The sequence below is a fragment of the Etheostoma spectabile genome, chromosome 5 (assembly GCF_008692095.1).
Source record: "Etheostoma spectabile isolate EspeVRDwgs_2016 chromosome 5, UIUC_Espe_1.0, whole genome shotgun sequence".
NCBI lineage: Eukaryota > Metazoa > Chordata > Actinopteri > Perciformes > Percidae > Etheostoma > Etheostoma spectabile.
Genome location: NC_045737.1, coordinates 14,773,073 through 14,792,287, shown reverse-complemented (window position 1 = coordinate 14,792,287; position 19,215 = coordinate 14,773,073). Strand labels below are relative to the sequence as shown.

General features: G+C 37.8%; 1 protein-coding gene and 1 long non-coding RNA gene across 3 annotated transcripts in view; one reads left to right on the top strand and one right to left on the bottom strand.

The window, feature by feature from the left end:
- Positions 1 to 1,954, bottom strand: part of LOC116690335 (uncharacterized) — a 10,029-nt gene extending 8,075 nt beyond the window's left edge. The window contains exon 1 of the long non-coding RNA XR_004332234.1: positions 1,879 to 1,954. This is a non-coding gene — a long non-coding RNA (uncharacterized LOC116690335). The remainder of the gene's footprint in view (positions 1 to 1,878) is intronic.
- A 3,352-nt stretch (positions 1,955 to 5,306) lies between these two features.
- The window catches only part of cds1 (CDP-diacylglycerol synthase (phosphatidate cytidylyltransferase) 1), a 31,707-nt gene continuing 17,798 nt past the window's right edge, over positions 5,307 to 19,215 (top strand). For both annotated transcript variants that reach the window (XR_004332227.1, XM_032517193.1), the window contains exons 1-2: positions 5,307 to 5,668; positions 17,856 to 18,013. Coding sequence is in view for 1 of the 2 variants with exons in the window: in XM_032517193.1 (XP_032373084.1) it covers positions 5,600 to 5,668; positions 17,856 to 18,013 (227 nt within the window). In the remaining variant the exon portion in view is untranslated. The remainder of the gene's footprint in view (positions 5,669 to 17,855; positions 18,014 to 19,215) is intronic.

Below are 19,215 nucleotides of genomic sequence, written 5' to 3'. Positions count from 1 at the left end.
GATGAAAACAGATTGAAAGGAAATGGAAGAGGAAAAAAAAGCTCAATCACCACTTTTACCACCTGCACTCACTTGGAGGAAGAAAAAAAAGAAGAAAAAAACTTGATTTGGCGCGCTCAAATCAATCACTCGCCATTTCTGCTTTGAGACAGGGACACGGGGAAAACGCCTTCCTCTTTCACCGTAAGACATAACAAACTTGTTAATATTGTAAATACTTATCATGGCCTTTTTAACTGTAAGAGGAACAAACAGAGCAACAAATAAGGTCAATGAGAAAAAAAAAAACATATTGCCTGTAACATAGCGTTGTGACTAACCACTCCTGGCTTTAAAAAAAAAAAAAAATTGATTGTGTGTAGTCTGCGTCACGAGTCACGGCGAGTCCAGAGGAAGGGATATGAATGTCAATAATTAATGTCTATGGGTTGACTTTACTAGTGAGTCTAGTTATGCAAAATGACTTATTTTTAATTTCCTGATCATTTTTTGTAGTTGTTGTTTACAAAGTTTTATTTTCTAAGAGTTGCCCACAGTGTCATCACCATCATAGAGAGATTTTGTATCCTTTTCTTTGCCAAATTGTTTTGATGTATCAATTATGATGATTTTTCTTTTCTTTTCTTCTTTATAATCGGTCCTTTTATATTTCGGAGAATTCCCATTTGGAGAATTGTTGTTGTCGCTGCTGTTCAAAGACTGGACACATTATCATTTCAGATTTTACATTGATTTTATTTTTTAAACCATATCGCTCAGTTTCTTTCAAGAGGTTTTGTCTAAGGAGAGAAAACATCATGGGTTCACCATCTGTGAAAAAGTACAAATTAGTTACGTAATATTGCTACACATTAACGTTCCCTCATGTCTCTTTCATGTAGCCTTATTTAGTTACTGTACAGCGTGAAAGCGGCTTTCTGAATGCACACAAAAAAAGGGATTTGTAGTGTATATTGTGGTTTTTATTTTCTTGTTGGTTTCTATTCAGATGTGGGGTTTGCAGACCTTCACTCTGACCCTGTGGCATTATTACAGCAGATTAGAAAATGTGGCACTCGACACACTTTATCCTCAGTCCTCGCAAAAGATGTTAAACTGCAGGAGCAGCAGCCGAGCACCTTGTAAAGAGTCTGTGCAGTAAAGAATGAAATTATTATAAGCATAGGAAAATATGTAAATAATAATTTGAATTCATTTAGTTTAGTTGCCCTGAGATCAGTTGGCTCCAGATGTATTTAGGTGAATGAAGGTTTTGAGGTCAGAGGAATTACCTGTGACTATAAAATCTATGAAGCTTAATTTGTGCCAAAAATCTGATTTTGTTATTTGGAAGTGTTCACTGTTCCTCCTTGTTAGGCTTTTGTTGAGTTTGCCTGGTTACCATCACTGCTGATGTGTCACTGTCCATTTTAGAGTCGTCCCATAAATTCATATAACAGACAAAAATGAAAACACGGGCCACAAGGGAAATCTAAACAAAGACAAAAAAAATGACGAGGACAGAATTAAAGAAAATGACATGACTAGTCGTTATTATGTAGTCAGAAAAACAGACGAGTAACTTCAAGCAAGACAAATTAGTGATGGATATACTGCAGCGATAATAACAATGCCCAAGCAAATACATAACAATGGCTTTTTGTTGCTACGACACTAAGCAACAACAGTAGTTAAGCACGCGTGTAAAAACAGAAATATCTAACTTTTGTATGTGATCCAAGGATGTTTAAAATTATTGTCCACGAGACTTTTTAGTAACAGCAAGGAGTTATATAAATTCAAAAGAAAGATATGCAGTAACAAAACATTTTTGGCACAGATTAACCCCAATACAGGCTTCAGATTGATATATTAACATCAGGGGGTTCATATGTGTACAACGATTATTCATAATTTATCCCCATGTACTCTGCTGGATGGCTGCTGCTGCTGGGTTTAATATTTGAACATTAAAGTCTGTACATGTTTTTTTTCCTGCCCTCCTCTCTCTTCATACGTGTGTTTAAAGTTGTTTTGTTCGTGGTTCTGTGGGAAATAACGGCGCATTCAAGTGATGCTTTCTCTCTTTCCCAGAGAGAACTGTTTTCTTTTTGTTCCCCACTTATCTTCAGAGTCTCAAACGCGTCAAAAAACGAAAAAAAATACTTTAATACTCGCCCCTACAGCTCCCATGATGTTATAATAATAATATGCACTCTTGTTATTGAGCATTCTGCGTTTATGTACTGTAATTTAGTGTGCAATCATGCCATCTAGCTGAAAAGGCCATGTCGGCTTCTATCAATCAAGAGTTCCTTTGCACCTTCACGTGTACAAAAAACCGAAAGGTCACGAGGAATCACAGGTTTTTATCGAATGCCGTTTTATGTTGTCATTTTAACAGAAATGTGCATTTCACAGCGGATAAATGAACTGTACAAAGTATTTATGCAATTATAACTGGTTTTAGATGTTTGTTTTTTTTAAATGATTATTTTGATTTCAGCAAGTTTTGTTACTTGTTGCATGTCTATTAACACAGCTGACTTTCTGTGTCAGTGCATTGTACATGTTTTAAGCATTATATTTTGTTGGTTTTCTTCTTTTTGTTCGTTGTTTTTTTTTTTTGCTGGATACATGGTCTTATGAGTTGTCCCTAATGGCCGACTGACAGGTTTGTATACAGAGCTGGAGATCATGTCCCCGACTCTGGGTGGACTTTTGTACTCTGGAGAAAATTAAGGACTAATGAGAGAAGGAAAAAAAGAGAAAATCTCGGATTATTTTGGTGGTCTTTGTTTAGACTGCATTACTACAGTATCTGGTGTGCAATCTGTGATAGCTGAATGTTTCTTGTATATTTGTGTTCACTACATCCTACAAGAGAAAAAAAAACCGTAGAGTAACCCCCCCCCCCCCCCTTACAGAAACAAAATGTTACAATAATGCACATAGACCTGCTACTTCTTCTTTTTAATTTCATTTCAATAAATAATTGCTGTTTACCACCAAAAACACAGTCTATTCTTTTATTTTGAATTTTGGGGCAAGTTGTCTTCATGCTGTATTTTGTAAATTGTTAATGTGAGGACAATAAAGGAATCTGCAAATTATAATGGCTAAATACAGTATATAAAATATACACATACATATATATATTATGATTACAAGCTAGTTTGAGTGAACCCATCACTCAAACTAGCTTGTAATCACAACTGTATGCAACTTACAAATTAGTATACATTTCACTCGTTTATTTGACAAAATTGAAAGTGTCCACAAAACATTTTTTTGAATGAAATGTACTGACTAAGGTTCATGTTTGTGAGTCTGAAGTAACCCCGTACTGTTATGGTAATGTCTGTTCTAACGATCAAGCCTGAGAAACCGCACAATCTGGCTTTGTTTGGAGAAATCCAAAAAGTAAATTAAAAAAAAAAAAAATTAAAAACAGGAAAAAGTGCCCAGATAAAACACAAAAGTCGGTGATGTGTTTCATAATAAAGTATGGAAGCTCATTTCTGCCAATGTGATGAGAAAAAAATAGATCTGGTAAGTCATGATGAGATACTGTACAATCTCAAAATAATGAATTGAGATAGTATATTTTGAGATACTAACTTATTTTGATTGGTTCTCATAATTTTTTAGAATTTTTTGAGAAAGTTTCATATTATTGTAAAAAACAAGTTATTATTTTGAGATATTAAGTTGTTATTTTGAGAAACTAAACATACTCATTATTTTGGACAAATGTCTCCGACTTAGGCTATAGGTTTTTTTTTTATCATCACATTGGCGGAAACAGGCTTCCACAATTATCCCTTTCAATATTTGATAATTAATGGGATCTAAGGGCACCGGTTATTACTGGTAGTTGCATACCGCAGCATGAAGCAAGTCGGTCAACCGAGTATAGATTGGATAGGAGAGAGAGAGAGAGAGACGAGAGAGAGAGAGAGAGAGAGAGAGAGAGAGAGAGAGAGAGGTTGTATCCACCGCAGCAGCACCAGCAGACCTGTGTAAAGTTGAGAAACACAAACTAAGACCGGAAATTGTATGGCATGTACTTCAAAATAAACCTCCCCCTAAACTAAGCAATGTACCCTACACTCAATGGGAGACACTGGAATTAATTAATAAAATATAAGACGGACAGGTAAATAAATGCATCATGGGCCATATGAAATTGTAAATATTACTTTTGTTGACACTTCCTTCTTTTACTCCACTGCATTTTAGATGGAGATAATAATTCTACTCCACACATTCATGGCTCTACATTAAAAACACATTTTACAGTCATACAAACTGAATACACATATTTCATAATGGGCTATTGTTTTACTGGAAATGTATTTTGTAATATTTTGGTAATTTACTAGTGAAGTGAAGGATTCTGCTACTTGTGTTTACTGATGCTTCACCTTTACAAAATCTGAAAGCTCCTGTTTATTGACAGTTCTGACAATATTTTTCTTTCCAGTGGTTGAGTTTATGGTGGGATCACAGGCAGCCCTTTCAAATTATTTAATTTAATACAAAAATATTTCATTTTATTTAAGAAATTATGCATTCGTGAGAGAACCTTGATAACTTGATTAAGCCAGCACTGTTGTACTGTTGTGTACTTGAGGAAAAGAAGAAGAAATATTATCAACAAAGTTAACAAGTGAGCCTATCAGTATAGGAAGTAATTAAAATTAGCACCACATTTTCTAGCTGCAACATTGCAGTTTCTGAAACAGGACATTCCCCATAAAAAGTACTTTTAATTTAATATAAGTATATTTTAAAGCTTCATAGTTTACTCAAGTACGCTTTGAATGCAATACTTTGTTGCAGTTGCATTTTGTTGTAGCTGTAACAGAGTATTTCTAAACTGTGGTATTACTACATTTTATGCCAACATTTGTATTGACTTTTAACGCCTATCATCACTATATATCATAATAACGTGTATTTGTGTTATTCTGATGTGTGTTATTTTTTCTTGAGTTGCTGTAGCACAAGAATTTCCCCAGTGGGATTGATGAAGTCCATCTTCTTGTATCTTATGTAGCCTGTGTATCTTTTCTTTTTCCCAAGTTGTGTTTTTTTTAATTCTATTATTTTCTTTTAAAGTCCACTAGGGTCACTATCCTCGTCAAAGATAGATTTTACAACTTTTACTTTAGTAAATGTATCTAAGATAGGTGCTTTTCAACCACTGGCGCAGAGTCAGCATCGATTGAAGAATAATAATAAATGGAGTATTCCTCAGCAAAGCATTTACTTTGAAAGTAACTATCGGAAGCTGCGTGGCCTTACTTTAAAAAGCTTGACTGTGGAAGGAGGGGCGCAGGGATTGGGACTGCGGTGATAAACAAACACACGCAGTACTGTCGTTAGTAGCTTGTCGAGCTCTGTTGCTACGCTTTGGCAGCACCGGCTGACTTTCAGGAAAGCTGACCTTCTTCACGGACCAAGCATTATAAAGTCAAAACCCTGGTTAAAAATGCAGGACTTTATCTAGCTAATAAAACCCAAGGATTGGTGTCCCCTTCTTCCTCCCTCCCTCCTCACCACGGTGTCGGCTTATGTGACACATTAACGTCCCGGGCAGCGAAACGAGCGAAACATGACGGAGCTGAGAAAGCGAGGCGGAGACGGAGGAAACCCTGACAGCACCGAGAATATCAGCGATAAGGTAAACTGAGCCGTAACGAGTACTAACACGACGGTTTCACCCCACCTGGCGACATCGCCCTCAAAATAAGTTAGTCAGGTTTGTCAGACGTTGGCCAACCAGTTAAGCTAGCTGGGTTGTCAGTTTAGCAGAGGAGCTAATTAAGCTAGTTAGTTAGCTGCTGGCTCCTCCACCGCGGTAATCCAGCCACAACATCAATCACCGAAACGGCTTTGTATTAAGGAATAACAACTTCTGTTTGGTGTGTGGTTCACGTCCTCATGGCTGCTGGACAATGTCATAATGTTTTCACACTGTTACCATGGAATAGACTAGCTAAGTAATGTCATGCTCCTGCTGGTTCCTTCAGCCTTACTATGGTAACGTCCAAGTATAATTAAGTGTCTGTGGCTGAATATTTAGCTTCAAAGTTTGATTTTTGTAGTTGAATTGCAGCATTAGAGCAGGTGCGAGGCTTGGAAGGCCTCTCGGCTTGTGTGAGAGATAAAAGGAAATTAGGGGTCCAGTGCTAAACAAAAAAAAAAAAATTAAAAATAACTATTTTTCAGAATGGAAAGTTATTTATTGCTAATTCTTAACACTCAGGCTACACGGAAATTGCTATATTAACTATAACTAATAATGACCTCTTTAGCCATTTATTTGAACTACCAAATACTTGACTATCTGCATAGAAGCTGCATTGACTGAAATGGCAGTCCTACTTTTCCATACAGTAAGTGAGTCAATAACACATCCAGATTTAAAGTAAAACAGACAATTTTGATATTAAAATGTATTTGTGTTAACATTAGGTTGAGGATTGAATTGATTCATCTTTTAGTAAGATTTCAAAAGCTAGGAAATGCAAAAACAATGCAACATTCACTTTGTTTTCAAGTAGTGGTTACATTGCAATATCTTTTATTAAGCATCAATAACTATGACATATCCTTTCTCCACTCAAGGCCCACTTACTCGCTTGTTCTGGAGCTCAATCAAGAAGAATAGTCAATTTAATTGACTTTGCCTCAGATTACTTTACAATCTCTATGACATAAGGCACCCTTATGGAGCCCCCCCTGGGGTCAGCTGAGGATAAAACTTAAACGGTTCCCTTGGTTTTATAAACTGTTCCCACGGATTTATAAATCTGTGCCCTCTGTTTTATAAACCAATGGCACCTATTCATTTAAATTTAAAAATATTTCCAAACTTTTTTTGAAAAGTAAGTGCTTTAGTACAACTAGCAGGAGACAAGCTATAATTGAGGTAAGTTTGGAGACACTACCTTTTTTAATCATTAGATTAATAAGATAATAGATATTTTTGTGTTGGGTTTGTATTTTGTAGACGGTTCCTAAGCACCGCCGGCTGCTACTAGAGACCTATCTTATTTCTCCAGGTTCGAAGACTGCTTGTTTTGATGAAAATGAGTTTGTTGCTCATTGTTAACCTTACTATATTAGGAAAAAAAGCGTAATGTGTGATTTTTTTTTTTTTAAAATAATTTTGCTATAGAGTAATTGATCAAGGAAGTTTGAATTTGAGAATATCTTTCTAACTTTGCTCACATTTATAAAACCAAGGACATGGATTATGCGTACAGTTTATAAAACAGAGGGAACGGATTTGTTTTCTGTCTGCACGGTTTATTTTATTTTTTTCTAAGTTGACCCCAGGGTGGACCCCGTACACCCTCTAGCCATACACTCCCCACAAGGAGAAGGGATCTCTCTTTTAGGATTGGACATGGAACTGTACATGTGGAACTTCCCTTTTAATTGGAGCGTTTTAGGACTTTTCATCCAAGTTGGCTCAAAAGTTTAGCTTGGCAGTTTGTTCTTAAACTTGGATATATTTAATTTTGGTGGTTGCATAATCATCCATTGTCATAATTATCTCAATTATCAAACAAAAATGACAAATGTTTACTGTCTCCAGCTTCAACTGTGATGCTTTTCTGTTTTGTCATCGTTAATTGAATATCTTTGGGTTTAGGTACCATCTTAGTTTCAAAGGTTAGAGAGAGTCAACCCCACCTCCGTTCATGCGTCCTACCACCAGCCCCTGTGTAATGCATGCAGGGGGCGTTGAGTAATCCAACCCGGCCTACTGATTAACTCGCCTCTCAGAGAAAAGAGCTATCTCACCACTGATACTCTGCATAATGTCTCTGAAACTGTGCCAAGGAGTTTACCATGGCCCAGAAACTCTGCAACCTGCATTACATCACACATGCTGTACTGTATGTCTGCTTTACACAATGTCACTTCACCTATTTGGAAAGTGTGCTGTCATAGTAACCAATTTCTATATTACCTTGATGCCGGAAAGTTTGAGTTTTTTTCACTGGATAGGCCTGGCAAAGTTTCTCTCCAGAAAATGTATAGGTTTTGTTTTTTCCAGTCCAAAACCCTAAGTTACTTAGTTCACTGTTATAGAAGATGAAGAAACTAGTAAATGTCCACTTTTTTTAGAGAATGGAACCACTGAATTCTGGGCATTATTGCATGAAAATGACCTAAATTATCACAATTGTCACAGAATTATTTTCTGTTGATTGCTTAAAAAATAATCTTTTTGGGTTCCCGCTAGAGGGGCACCCGTACTAAAACAGATTGACTCGTGGAACTGAAGTACATCAACACATCTGTGCCTGTGTGTATTTGTTCCTGGTCACTGTTGCCTGGCTGTGTGTGACTTACAGTTTCAGGCACAGTGCCACACTTGACATCTCATTAGTTTCCCAACTTGTTTTTCCTCACCTCCTTCAAAGTCCTTTTTTGGCCCTCAGCTGTCCCAAAGAAGTCCTCTGTCCCAATACACGCAACGTGAGAAGCATGACAAGACAAATTAGTGCAGGGCGATCCCTGTTAGCCAACCTTTGTTTACATTTACACAAGAGTTGGCCTTCTTTTGTGGTTTAGTGGGTACATTATCACAATGATTTAAGTTTCCATTATTAGAGGTGGGAGAAACACCCAACAATACATTCTACTGCAAGATTTGATCATTGTCAATACTCTGGTCATTAGTATTAAGATAATATTGTTGGTGATACTGAGGCATTCAAACTAACTGTTCTACTTCCAGTTACTGGCTATTTTACACCTATATGACGGTGCATGTATGCATGGGGTTGTGTTAATCTTTAAAAAGGCAAAAGTGTCTCTTGTAATTTTTTTTGTAATTTGTGGGATTAATACAGTATACATTGTTGTTGTTGTTATTATTATTACTCTTTGGTGTATGCTGTTTCATCTCACTTGTCCAACAAATCAGTTAATGTCTTCATTAGTCAGTCAATGAATACTGTTTTTGATTAAATCACACATTTTTCTTTGCTATTCCAGTGTATATTTCCACTTCTGTCACACAGAGATTATGATGTGTCATAGATGTTTGTTGCCAGACATTGGCTTAGATCAATATTCCCCTCCCTTGAAGTTGGTTATTTAACAATCTTTATTACGACATTTTACAGTTGATAAATAAACACGTAAGTGCTCTCTGTTTGAGCAGACACGTTGGCTGTTTGGGGTGAATAAACACAAACGTTCCTGCGGTACAACTAGCAAATGATGCTAGGTGAGAATTTGCTTGGCTATTAAACACTCCTGTTCCTCTCCGCTGTCCTCTAAGTGAACGTCTTATTAACAACAAACTCTCAAATTAATCTCTACACAACTCAACATTAATGGACTGTCTTAATGAGAGATGAAGGTTTTCTCTGTGTGGTCATTTTTATCTTCTATATTTTTTTTTTATTAGGTTGGCTAATTGCCACTCAGCCACAAGATATATGCTAAGAAGCGTGAGTTTGCAGACGTTTGGCTTCTAGCACGCTGCCATATGCAGGCCTGCCTCTCTTGAAAGCATCGAGCTGGTGTCTTAATTGAAAGCAGTTGATGAAATGATACAGGATAGGATACACCAGCTACATACACCAAGCTACTACTAGCTATACACTTTCTGTCCTGGGCTATTAACTCTTTTTGTTATGGCTGTTTTGTAGGGCTGAACGATTTTTGAAAATAATCTAATTGCGATTTTCATTGTCATCAATATTGCGGTTGTGATTTAATATGCAATTATTTTTTTAAGCTCTTTGTCCTCTGAGTTATTCAACAAAGACAAGCAATTAATCATTGTATAGTGTAAACATCACAAGATTAGATAGATTAAACAAACTTCTTTCCTGGAGGACAGCCCTGTATTTGATGATGAAATTAGGTGATGCATGAATTTATATGAACGACATCTTTTATTTAACTACTTCAATCACAGTAGTATAATGAGCACTGACCAAGCTAGGTGTAAACATTGATAATAAAGTCATAAACAAATCAAACAAAGAAATATAACAAACAAAAGAAAATATGAAAACAAATATGTGGCTTTACCACACTTTACCAGTAGTAGTATTTACATTATTATTTTAAACATATAAAAACATGTGGATTGCACTTTTTAAACATTGAATTTGAACTTTACCAGGCAGTTAAATAAGTGTGTGTGAGCTAACCGCTAATCGAGCATTCAGTTCCTGTGCTTGTATCCATTAACTGTGTGTATGATCTCGAGCCCAAATAAAACCTTTAATTTTATTAAAATGGCTGTAAAAGTTTTAAACTACAACTCAAGAGTTGTTTGAATGACAGAAATCTGCTCAAGGTACAGCATAGTGTTGGTGGGCAAAATTGATGCTTTCCCTGTGGAGTGCAGACTGATTTGCAAGTCACATGACCCAATTTCAGCCTTTGCGATTAGGAAATTGCGATTTTAACGTATCGCAATATTATTGCAAATGCAGTTAATTGTTCAGCCCTATTGTTTTGGCAGGTGAGAGAAGAGTACCATTTAAATAGCATAAATGCTAAAAAATGTGAGGCTTCTAGGAGAAATGGAACGTTGTCCATTAGAAGTGAAAATACTAGTGTTGTCATTTGAGGGAAGGACCACGGAAAGAGAGTTTGTGTAAAAGAGACTGACACTTGACGATGACTAACCGGCATAGTTCCGCGGTTTAAAGCGTGGTACAGGTTAATTAATAAAGAGCAAAGCTATCAGGTTCAGCCAGGGTTATAGACTGGAGTCTGGCTTGTTTTGAGTTCCAGCTGCCAATATCCCTGACCTGGCAGGACAGCGTGTTTGTTTTCTTCTGGTTTTGTGGCAGGAAATATCATTAACACGGCCACTCGCTTGCTCTAAATTCTTACACTTTGGGCTCAATCCGAAATTACACAAAAATGTAGTGACAAGTGACAAGACTGCGTACAGAATTATCATGTATTTATTGGTAGAAGCTCGCTCTAGCCGTTCTTACGCTTAGGATTATGGGATTGTTAGGATTAGAAATCTTTATTTCAGGCGCTCGGATAGCGCCGTTGGTAGAGCAGGCGCCCATATACAGAGGTTCACTCCGCCACACAGCGGGCCTGGGTTTGACTCCAACCTGCAGCCCTTACTGCATGTCATTACCCCCTCTCTCTCCTCTTTCACCTCCTCAGCTGTCCTGTAAATAAAGGCCTAAAAATGCCCAAGAAATAATCGTCAAAAAATGAAACCTTTGTTTCACAACCTTGTAGCTCATGGTCAGTCTTGGATAGTTTAGACGTTATGGTGGAAAATCTAAATCCTTACGGAGAAAATGAATGGGATTCTTACTTCCAAAACCACACTGTTGAGCTCTATACAGTATATGTACATTCACACACTCTCCGTGTGTGTTGTCTCCAAGGCCAATATTTACTTTAATGAGTTAGTCAGCCACACAGCACTGCTTGTTTAATTCACGTATTGCCCCTTTGCTCTCATCACGGCTGCTCTCCCTTCATGGTCCTGCATACTGTTGCCGGGACAGTTAGCGGATGCTCAAGACTCCATGTGACAGTTGACCTTGGTTTGCTGGCTGTGGTCGCCCGGCCCTCCCTGAAGCCTCCATCAGCAGCAGTGGTGGTGGCAGCAGGCTGTTTAACGCTCTGTTAGTCACAGCTTCATTCTGCACTGCCCTAGTTAGAAATGTCTTTGGACAGCAGAGGAGTCTAATCTGCTGTGCGTTGTGGCTCTGCATTCAGATAACCTCGTTAATGTGGAGTTTTTTTTAACCTCGAGCTTTGTGAGGCAAATATAAAAGACAGCAGCGTACTGTAGATTATTGGGGTTTACAAGTTGTGTTGCAACATGGTATCATTTTGAAATCTCATGACAAATATTGGATGGGTTGTCATGACATTTTAAACAGGCCTTCGTGTTCACCAGATAAATCCAAATCCTCTATAACCTGCTTGATCCCCTGACTTTAAATGTATTGCCACCAAAACATGTCAACATGTATACCTTCGCTTCCATATGGATTTCTATAATGAGCATCAACGCAAACACTCATAACATGGTTGACCATCCATTTTTATTTTTTAAATAATCATTTATCAGAATCATTTATTTGTCATTATTCTGATGAATTAATATTATAAAAAACTATAAAAAATGTTGGTTTATCTGCCATTATTAATGCCAATACCAATAGATTGGGAAATGCCTTCTTTTTGATGCAGTTGGAAAAGGGCAGAGCTGTTGTAAGCTAAAAGTTGTTTTTAGCATCACTGCTGCTTAGCCTAATACCAAATGTAGGCTGTAGCTTACTCAGTGATCCTCTCCCCTGTGACCAGAGCCTGCTGCTGTCTGCTGGTCTGGACCTTCCAGGTGCATAGGGTTATTAGTTGTGCTGTGGTAAGAAAGTTGCTTAGCAGCCTCTCACTGCTATTGACCATTCCAGGCTAAATTATAGGTGTCTCAATTAAGATGGTGTATAGGACTGGGTTTCACTGTTCCTTTGCACCTCATTGGGTATCTTATTTCATCAAGTTAAATGCCCAAACATTCATTAGATGGTGGCACCAGTAACTGCACCACTTCGGGTTAATTTCTAAATAAAACCATGTTTGTGGCTGGGGACATTTTCAACTTAAAACTAGCAAATTATAGCAAAGCAATTAAGCCATTTCTATGTGTGTGGTATTTTAGCTTACAAATAGATATCAGTTGTTTCTACATATCATACAAGCACTGTTTTTTTTTCAGATTTAGCTGTTAGCTGCTGACTAGGATTGCATGTCATGAGGAAAGTATGCGATAACGTTGAATATTGCGCTAAAAGTATTACTTATGATAAATAAACACATTAACATGTATTCAGTTCTGACTTTTTCAGAATACTGCAAAATGGAACACATTGCATGGAAAAATGTGTATATATAAACTTTCATTACTGAACAAATTGGACATTGGAATCAACACAAATTCACATTTTAGTTCAATTTTAAACATTTTTTGCTAATATTCACTTTCAACTAACTCAAAAATCCCAGTGCAATATTGCAGTCTTTCCCGATGTGTTTATTGTACAAATTGTGATAGCTATAAAAACACTATATTATGCAGCAATAGTTCAGAACACAAACAACCCTGCAAAAGGGTTCTTTGCCTCAGGTACTGGTTATATGAAAACAGCCTCAGTGTAGATGTGGCTTGAGCTGCTCGTCACCTGTCCTCTTGTCAGACCACATCCTCCCTCTCCCTCTCCCTTCCATTTTTCTGCAGAGAAGCCATTAATAACCAGAAGGAGGACAACAGAGACAGATAGTGGAAGTGAGCTGAGCTTATACTGTCTGCAAGTCATACTCACAGAAAAATATGAACAGTGGAAATGAAATTTTGGATGCACCACCTGCTGTGGCTTCCTACATCTTTAATTCCATGCTCTCTCAGCATGTGTTTCTTTTTGTAATTACCGTTTATGATTACAGGTACTCGCAGGACTCGTTGGACCCTACAACATAACTTAGATTGTTATCACACAGGATTGTTTAAAATGTTTGACTGTGGAGTTTACGCAGTGGTTAGCATACTTTTCTTAAACAAAAGATTAACATTGTTTGGCACTTTAATTAACACGCTTGAGTACATACTCCCAGATTAGGCCGTAACACTGTGGCGCTCTGCATGTAACACCTTTGTGCGAATGAAGTATGTGTTTCAATTTCCATACCTACTGTACTTGTTAAAAATAGGCGATAGACTTGTTTTCCATTGCAAGTAGTAGAGTATGCCATTCTGTTTATTTTCTGGTGTGTCACATTTGACATCACGAATGTGCTGGAAAACAGCGTCTCTCAATGGCAGACCTTTTTCCACAGTGTTGTGGAGTAAGGTCTGGCTACACCACACATACATTATAGGATTGGAGAAACAAACCTTCATTCCTGTAAACCAATCACAATTGTGTTGTGAGCGGTGCTAAACTGCGCACCCAGCGACAGTAGCTCTATAAAATAGTCTCAGGAAGGAATTTGTTTTGGTGGAACATTTGCACCAAAAGAAAACTCCACATTCAATACAGTCAGAAACATTATGCCAAAATATGAACAATAACGTCGCTGTCAACGGGCTTATCTGCTAATGTTAGCTACCGACTATTACCTTGAAACCATCCAGCAAATAGATGGTACCGTAGGGAGGTTACCTGAAACCGGTGATTTAATGTCACCGCTCATTTGACACACTGTTTAACAACAACAAAAACGCTGAGTGAACATTACTAGCTACGTTTTTCATGTTGGTTTTGAGCAGTATGCACCCTCACTAACCTGGAAAACCGCTTTAAAACGGTAGCTAACGTTAATACAGCGTGTTGGAGGAACACAGCGTCTCTGGCAGCAGGGAGGCAGAGAGGCCGCTGCGTTTGCTGCGGGACGTTAGCTTCTCGTCTCATCTGGGGTCTGATAAACAGTAAATTCATCAAATTCTGATTCGGATGTCAGTTTGCTTGAGTTCAGTAGATTAGACGGTTTGGCAGAGTCGTGTAATTACAACTTTGACTTTTCATAAATAGCTGAAGATGCTCAGTCTACATAGCGGAAACCGTGTTGTGCGTCTGCCCTATGCTATAGCGGCAGAAATCTTACCCTTGTGGGCCACCAACAACATATCAACATAGAGGAAACACTGACATGGTTATATGTAATTTGCTCATTCCTGTGTATCGCTATGTGTACTCCGTCCATAACAATACCCATCAATCCAAAATGTCCCAGTTAGATAGCAAAATCAGTAAATATATTCTCTGTAAATCTTTATAATCATTCTCTGAAAGAAGCAAGCTGGCTTGCCGTGCACCACGCACTGGATGTTGGGTAATTATCCTGAAAATGTACTTCCATTGATCCATACTAGTAAACAGTAAACACTAGAAAGCAGCATGAAGGCCAGTGAATATGTGGTTGAACAGTGGTTACTTTTTTAAAATTGTAGTTACTTCAGTTCTGTCTCTTTCAAACTTTTTGCCAACTAATTTGGAACAATGTTTGAGCGCTGCTTGGGCGGAGACGGATGGAATTTGTGGCCGAGCTGACGGACTTTACCAACGGAGGCAAGGCCGGAAAAGGGGCAAAAATTCACTCACTGCCAGTCAGAGCTGTAGCTGATTAATACCTGGGACTACTGCGAGTCATTCATCCCGGAAATAAATGCTGATTGTGAGCTTACCCACTAAAGACAAAAGTCAGCTGTTTGTGGCTGGAAGTGTTTTTATTTGTCCACAGGTAAAAGGGTTTTATAGACAAGAGCCACGTGAACTGTCAGAAAGAGTAACCTGCACTGTAGCTTTCCACTGTTTCAATCTGCGGGCTTCAATGTTTGCTCATTAAAACCTAAGTAGATATCTTCAATTACACCTATTCTCTTAACAACAATGCAAGTGACCCCCCTCTGCTTTAATCCCAACCTGCTCCCACTTTCTGCACTTTCTCTGCTAATTACAACGTCTGTCCCAAGCTCTCCGATTTAACCCTGATGCTCCCACGGACCATATTTAGCAACGTTTGAGTGAAAGTAACTATAAAAGGAAAAACATGTCCAGGAGCATCAGCGAGCCTCTCAAGTGCAAAAGGAAGATTAATCTCCTACAACCTGTGCGTGATCTCAGGAGGAATTTCTCTTGGTTTTAAAAATAGCCTCTTTTGGGCGGAAAAAGCATCGTCACTCACTGCTTTCTTACATGATAGACCATAACTGGTGTTTACAAACATCAAAGCGTCCGGCCTAATTTCTAGGATGTCACTTTACTTTTCCTTCCGTATTAATAATGTTAGAGTGCCTGAAGTCATGTCCCCACTAATGCTGCTAAATCTGAAAATACATGATGTTCTCTCCTTTTTGAACCTTCCGTCTTCACTGAGCCAGCATTTTCCAAAACCAAGGTGCTGATGTATGACTTTCACATGGCATATGCTCTACTGCTTAGCAGTTGTTCCCAGATCTTGCTAACTGTGATTGTTTATATTGTGCATTCATATAGCTGATCATCAAGTTATTTTTTTTAACCTACTAGGGCTTCTTTTTTATGTAGTGAAAGTTCTGAAATTTTGCACAGGCCATTTTTAGATATTAGAAATAGAAACAAAGATATTGAATATCAAATACAGCAAAGGTTTATCCATATCTCACAATGTTTTTTGGGGGTCTGTTATGTATAATTAGCAGTCTATTTACATTTTCTCCCCTTTTTATCTTTACTTTTTGTAATGTGATGCATGTGCTCACTTCTAACTATTACTAGAGGATCTTCTAGTGGAGCAGAAACTCTGGATTTGTGGGACACAAATAAATACAAATATAATAATAATAAATATTTATTAATAATAATTTTATTTTAATAATAAATTATTTATTCAATTCTGTTCATTGAAATAACATTAAAGCGGAAGGAGGAAAAAAAATGCAATGTTACAAAACCAGATGGTGAATTATGAATATTTTTGCAACTACAACAAGAAACCCAAGAGAACCCAACAGATGTGATGAAAAGGTTTATATAAAATGATCACTCATTCTACATGCAACTGTAGAGGCTGTATCTGTTGACTGGGTTTAAATCCAGATTAAAGATTCATTAACACCAATAAAATGGTTGCCCCCTGCGGGCAGCAGTCTGTTAACCTGCTGACATCAGGTGTAGACTTTCAGCGCCGTCATGCTTAGTCGCTAATCCTCCAGCTTTGTGGTGAGGTTGGAATCAAACATTCTCCTTTTATAGAGATTTGTTAAAATATAGAATATTTGAAATCATTATGTTTAGATTCCTAGATAAACATTAAGGCAACACAATACTTAGTAGACTGATCTTAAGGAACAATGCAATTGGAAATGTTGTTGTTTTTTTATTTATCAGATCTGTAACAATGTCAACCAAACATTAAGATGCATTTGGGAAGATGTCAATGGTGTGGGAATATAGGCGACAAACACTGTACACGCAGCAAAGTCACGTGTCAAGTGACGGAATGGGAAAAAAAAAAATCACTGTTTTTTTTCCAGATTTTACGTAGTTGCTTTTATTTGGAAAAATATGCACATTTACAGAGGCAGTGTTTTTTTTTTTTTTTTTTTCCATCTTCACTAGTTCTGTTTGAAGAGTTAGATCTGACAGCCATTCGCAAATGCCTCACCCTCAGCCTTTACGCTTCTTCTTTCATTAACTCCACTGGTCAGCTGATATAAATGAGCACATCAGCCCTGTAAATTCAAAGGCTTTGCTTTTCATGATCTACTATTACAATTTCATGGCTCTCTGATGTTGAATGCTATGCATATTATAACTGGAAATATACACATGGATGGACACTAAATCCTTTGTGTGTCATACTTCCAGTCCTATTCTAGCAGATATTATTTTGTAATTAAGTCATAGAAGGTCTGATGGTTTTGAATTCCTAGAGGCTGTCACTGGTGTAAAAGAGGAAATCTAACAAAACAAGCCCACTCCTCCACATCTACTTGTAGGGCTACTTAAATCCCAGCCAAGCTTAGAAGACACATGCACCAGTTCTGTAGTATCCTCTCCCTCCCAGGTGATAGACTAATCTCTGACCTAATTAAACCGCTGTCTTCCGGTCCTGAATGCCTCTTCTTAGTTTAGAGTGAACTTTATTTGACTACCTCAACATTGACTTGTCATTTGCATCTCAGAAGCGCTCTCAGTGTACATCTTGTTTTCTTGATAGGATTATGCTGCTTGTATACCTATGCTTTTCTGTTACACTGCTCTGTTGTCAGCCTGTTTTCTACACTGACCTGTGTATCAAGTGAACACTCTCTCTCTTAAGTCTGTATTTGGATATCTTTGTGTGTTTGTGTGTTCCGGCAGGAGGCCGATGGCGATGACAGGCTGGGCTTTCAAGGTGATGCAGAGGGAGAATGTGATGGTGACTCCAAAGCAGACACTCCAGATGTTCCTCTCCCCACAGCAGACACAGACAACACTCCACAATACCTGAACAAAGCTCTGGAGGGCCTGCCGCCCAGGTACACACTACCCTATTCACTGCTATTAGATAACTGTTTTTCCACAGCCAGCCACAGCAGGAAGTGGAACTAGTGTAAAATCTTAGATTTTTTAAATTACAAGTAGGTCACCATGCAAACTTCAACAAGCAGAGGGCACAAGGTTTTAGTTTTACAAAAAATGCTGAACGGCGTCTAAAATGTGGGTTCAGATAAATTTTTTATAAGGTTTTATAAACCTTAAACCAAAGAAGCCTGAGGTCTCGTTCAAATGTACTTCAACCATAATATTGCTGTAACAATCCGTTTTGACCTCCATCTTTCATGAATTGAGCCTGACTGAGTGACTGATCATCTTTCCCAGGTGCATGTAGGTTAATTGGACCAGAAATAGATCCTGCAGAGATGTCTGAACATGCTTGTATTAATGCAGGAAAGGAAATGTAGTTGCTAGTAAATGTGCAGCAAACCAAATGACTTGCATAGTTGCTGAAAGAGTTCAGAAAGGCAACGTTTTCAAAAACTTACAGAATTATAGTTTTATGTATATTTGTTTTAATTTATATTCAACCAAAACCCTTATTCAGAGTGATTCACAACAGTAGAGTAAGTAAGGCATATTAAGGTTCAACCCTGCAATGATCATGTACTGTATATGACATGTATAAATAAACCAAAAACTGACATAGTAATATATGCATTGTGGTGGTTAAAATAGGTAGTAGATTTTAAGATAAGGCCTGTGTAAGAAAAGAAAAAAATCCAGTTTCTCTCAGTTGACACCTACAGTACAATGAGTCATTGAACTGTTCTTAGTACACCTAAATGTCAAGTTCTGAAAAAGGTGTGCTGACAACCTGTTCTGTCAAGTACCTTCTCTCAAGTGTCACGAAAACGTGTGCCACTTTGTCCTTAACTAAGCAGCATGCAAAAACTGTTTTCACTGATTGTGAAAATATTTTGGTGTGGCATTGGTGGCTGGTAGTAGTTTTAATTCAGCAAAACTTAGAAGTACTGCTAATTTGAGTCAGCAGCAACTTCAATACAAATTAACGAGGTCTTGTTTGATATACAGATGAGAAGTGGTGGGTGTTACCAATGAGTGACGGCCAGGTCACAGGGCTTAAAGGCTCTCAAGGAGGGAAGTACTAATCCTGAGTGTCATAGGAGTCGTGCTGCAGAGAGACATGTGGATGAACAGACTGCAGAGAGAGAGAGAGAGA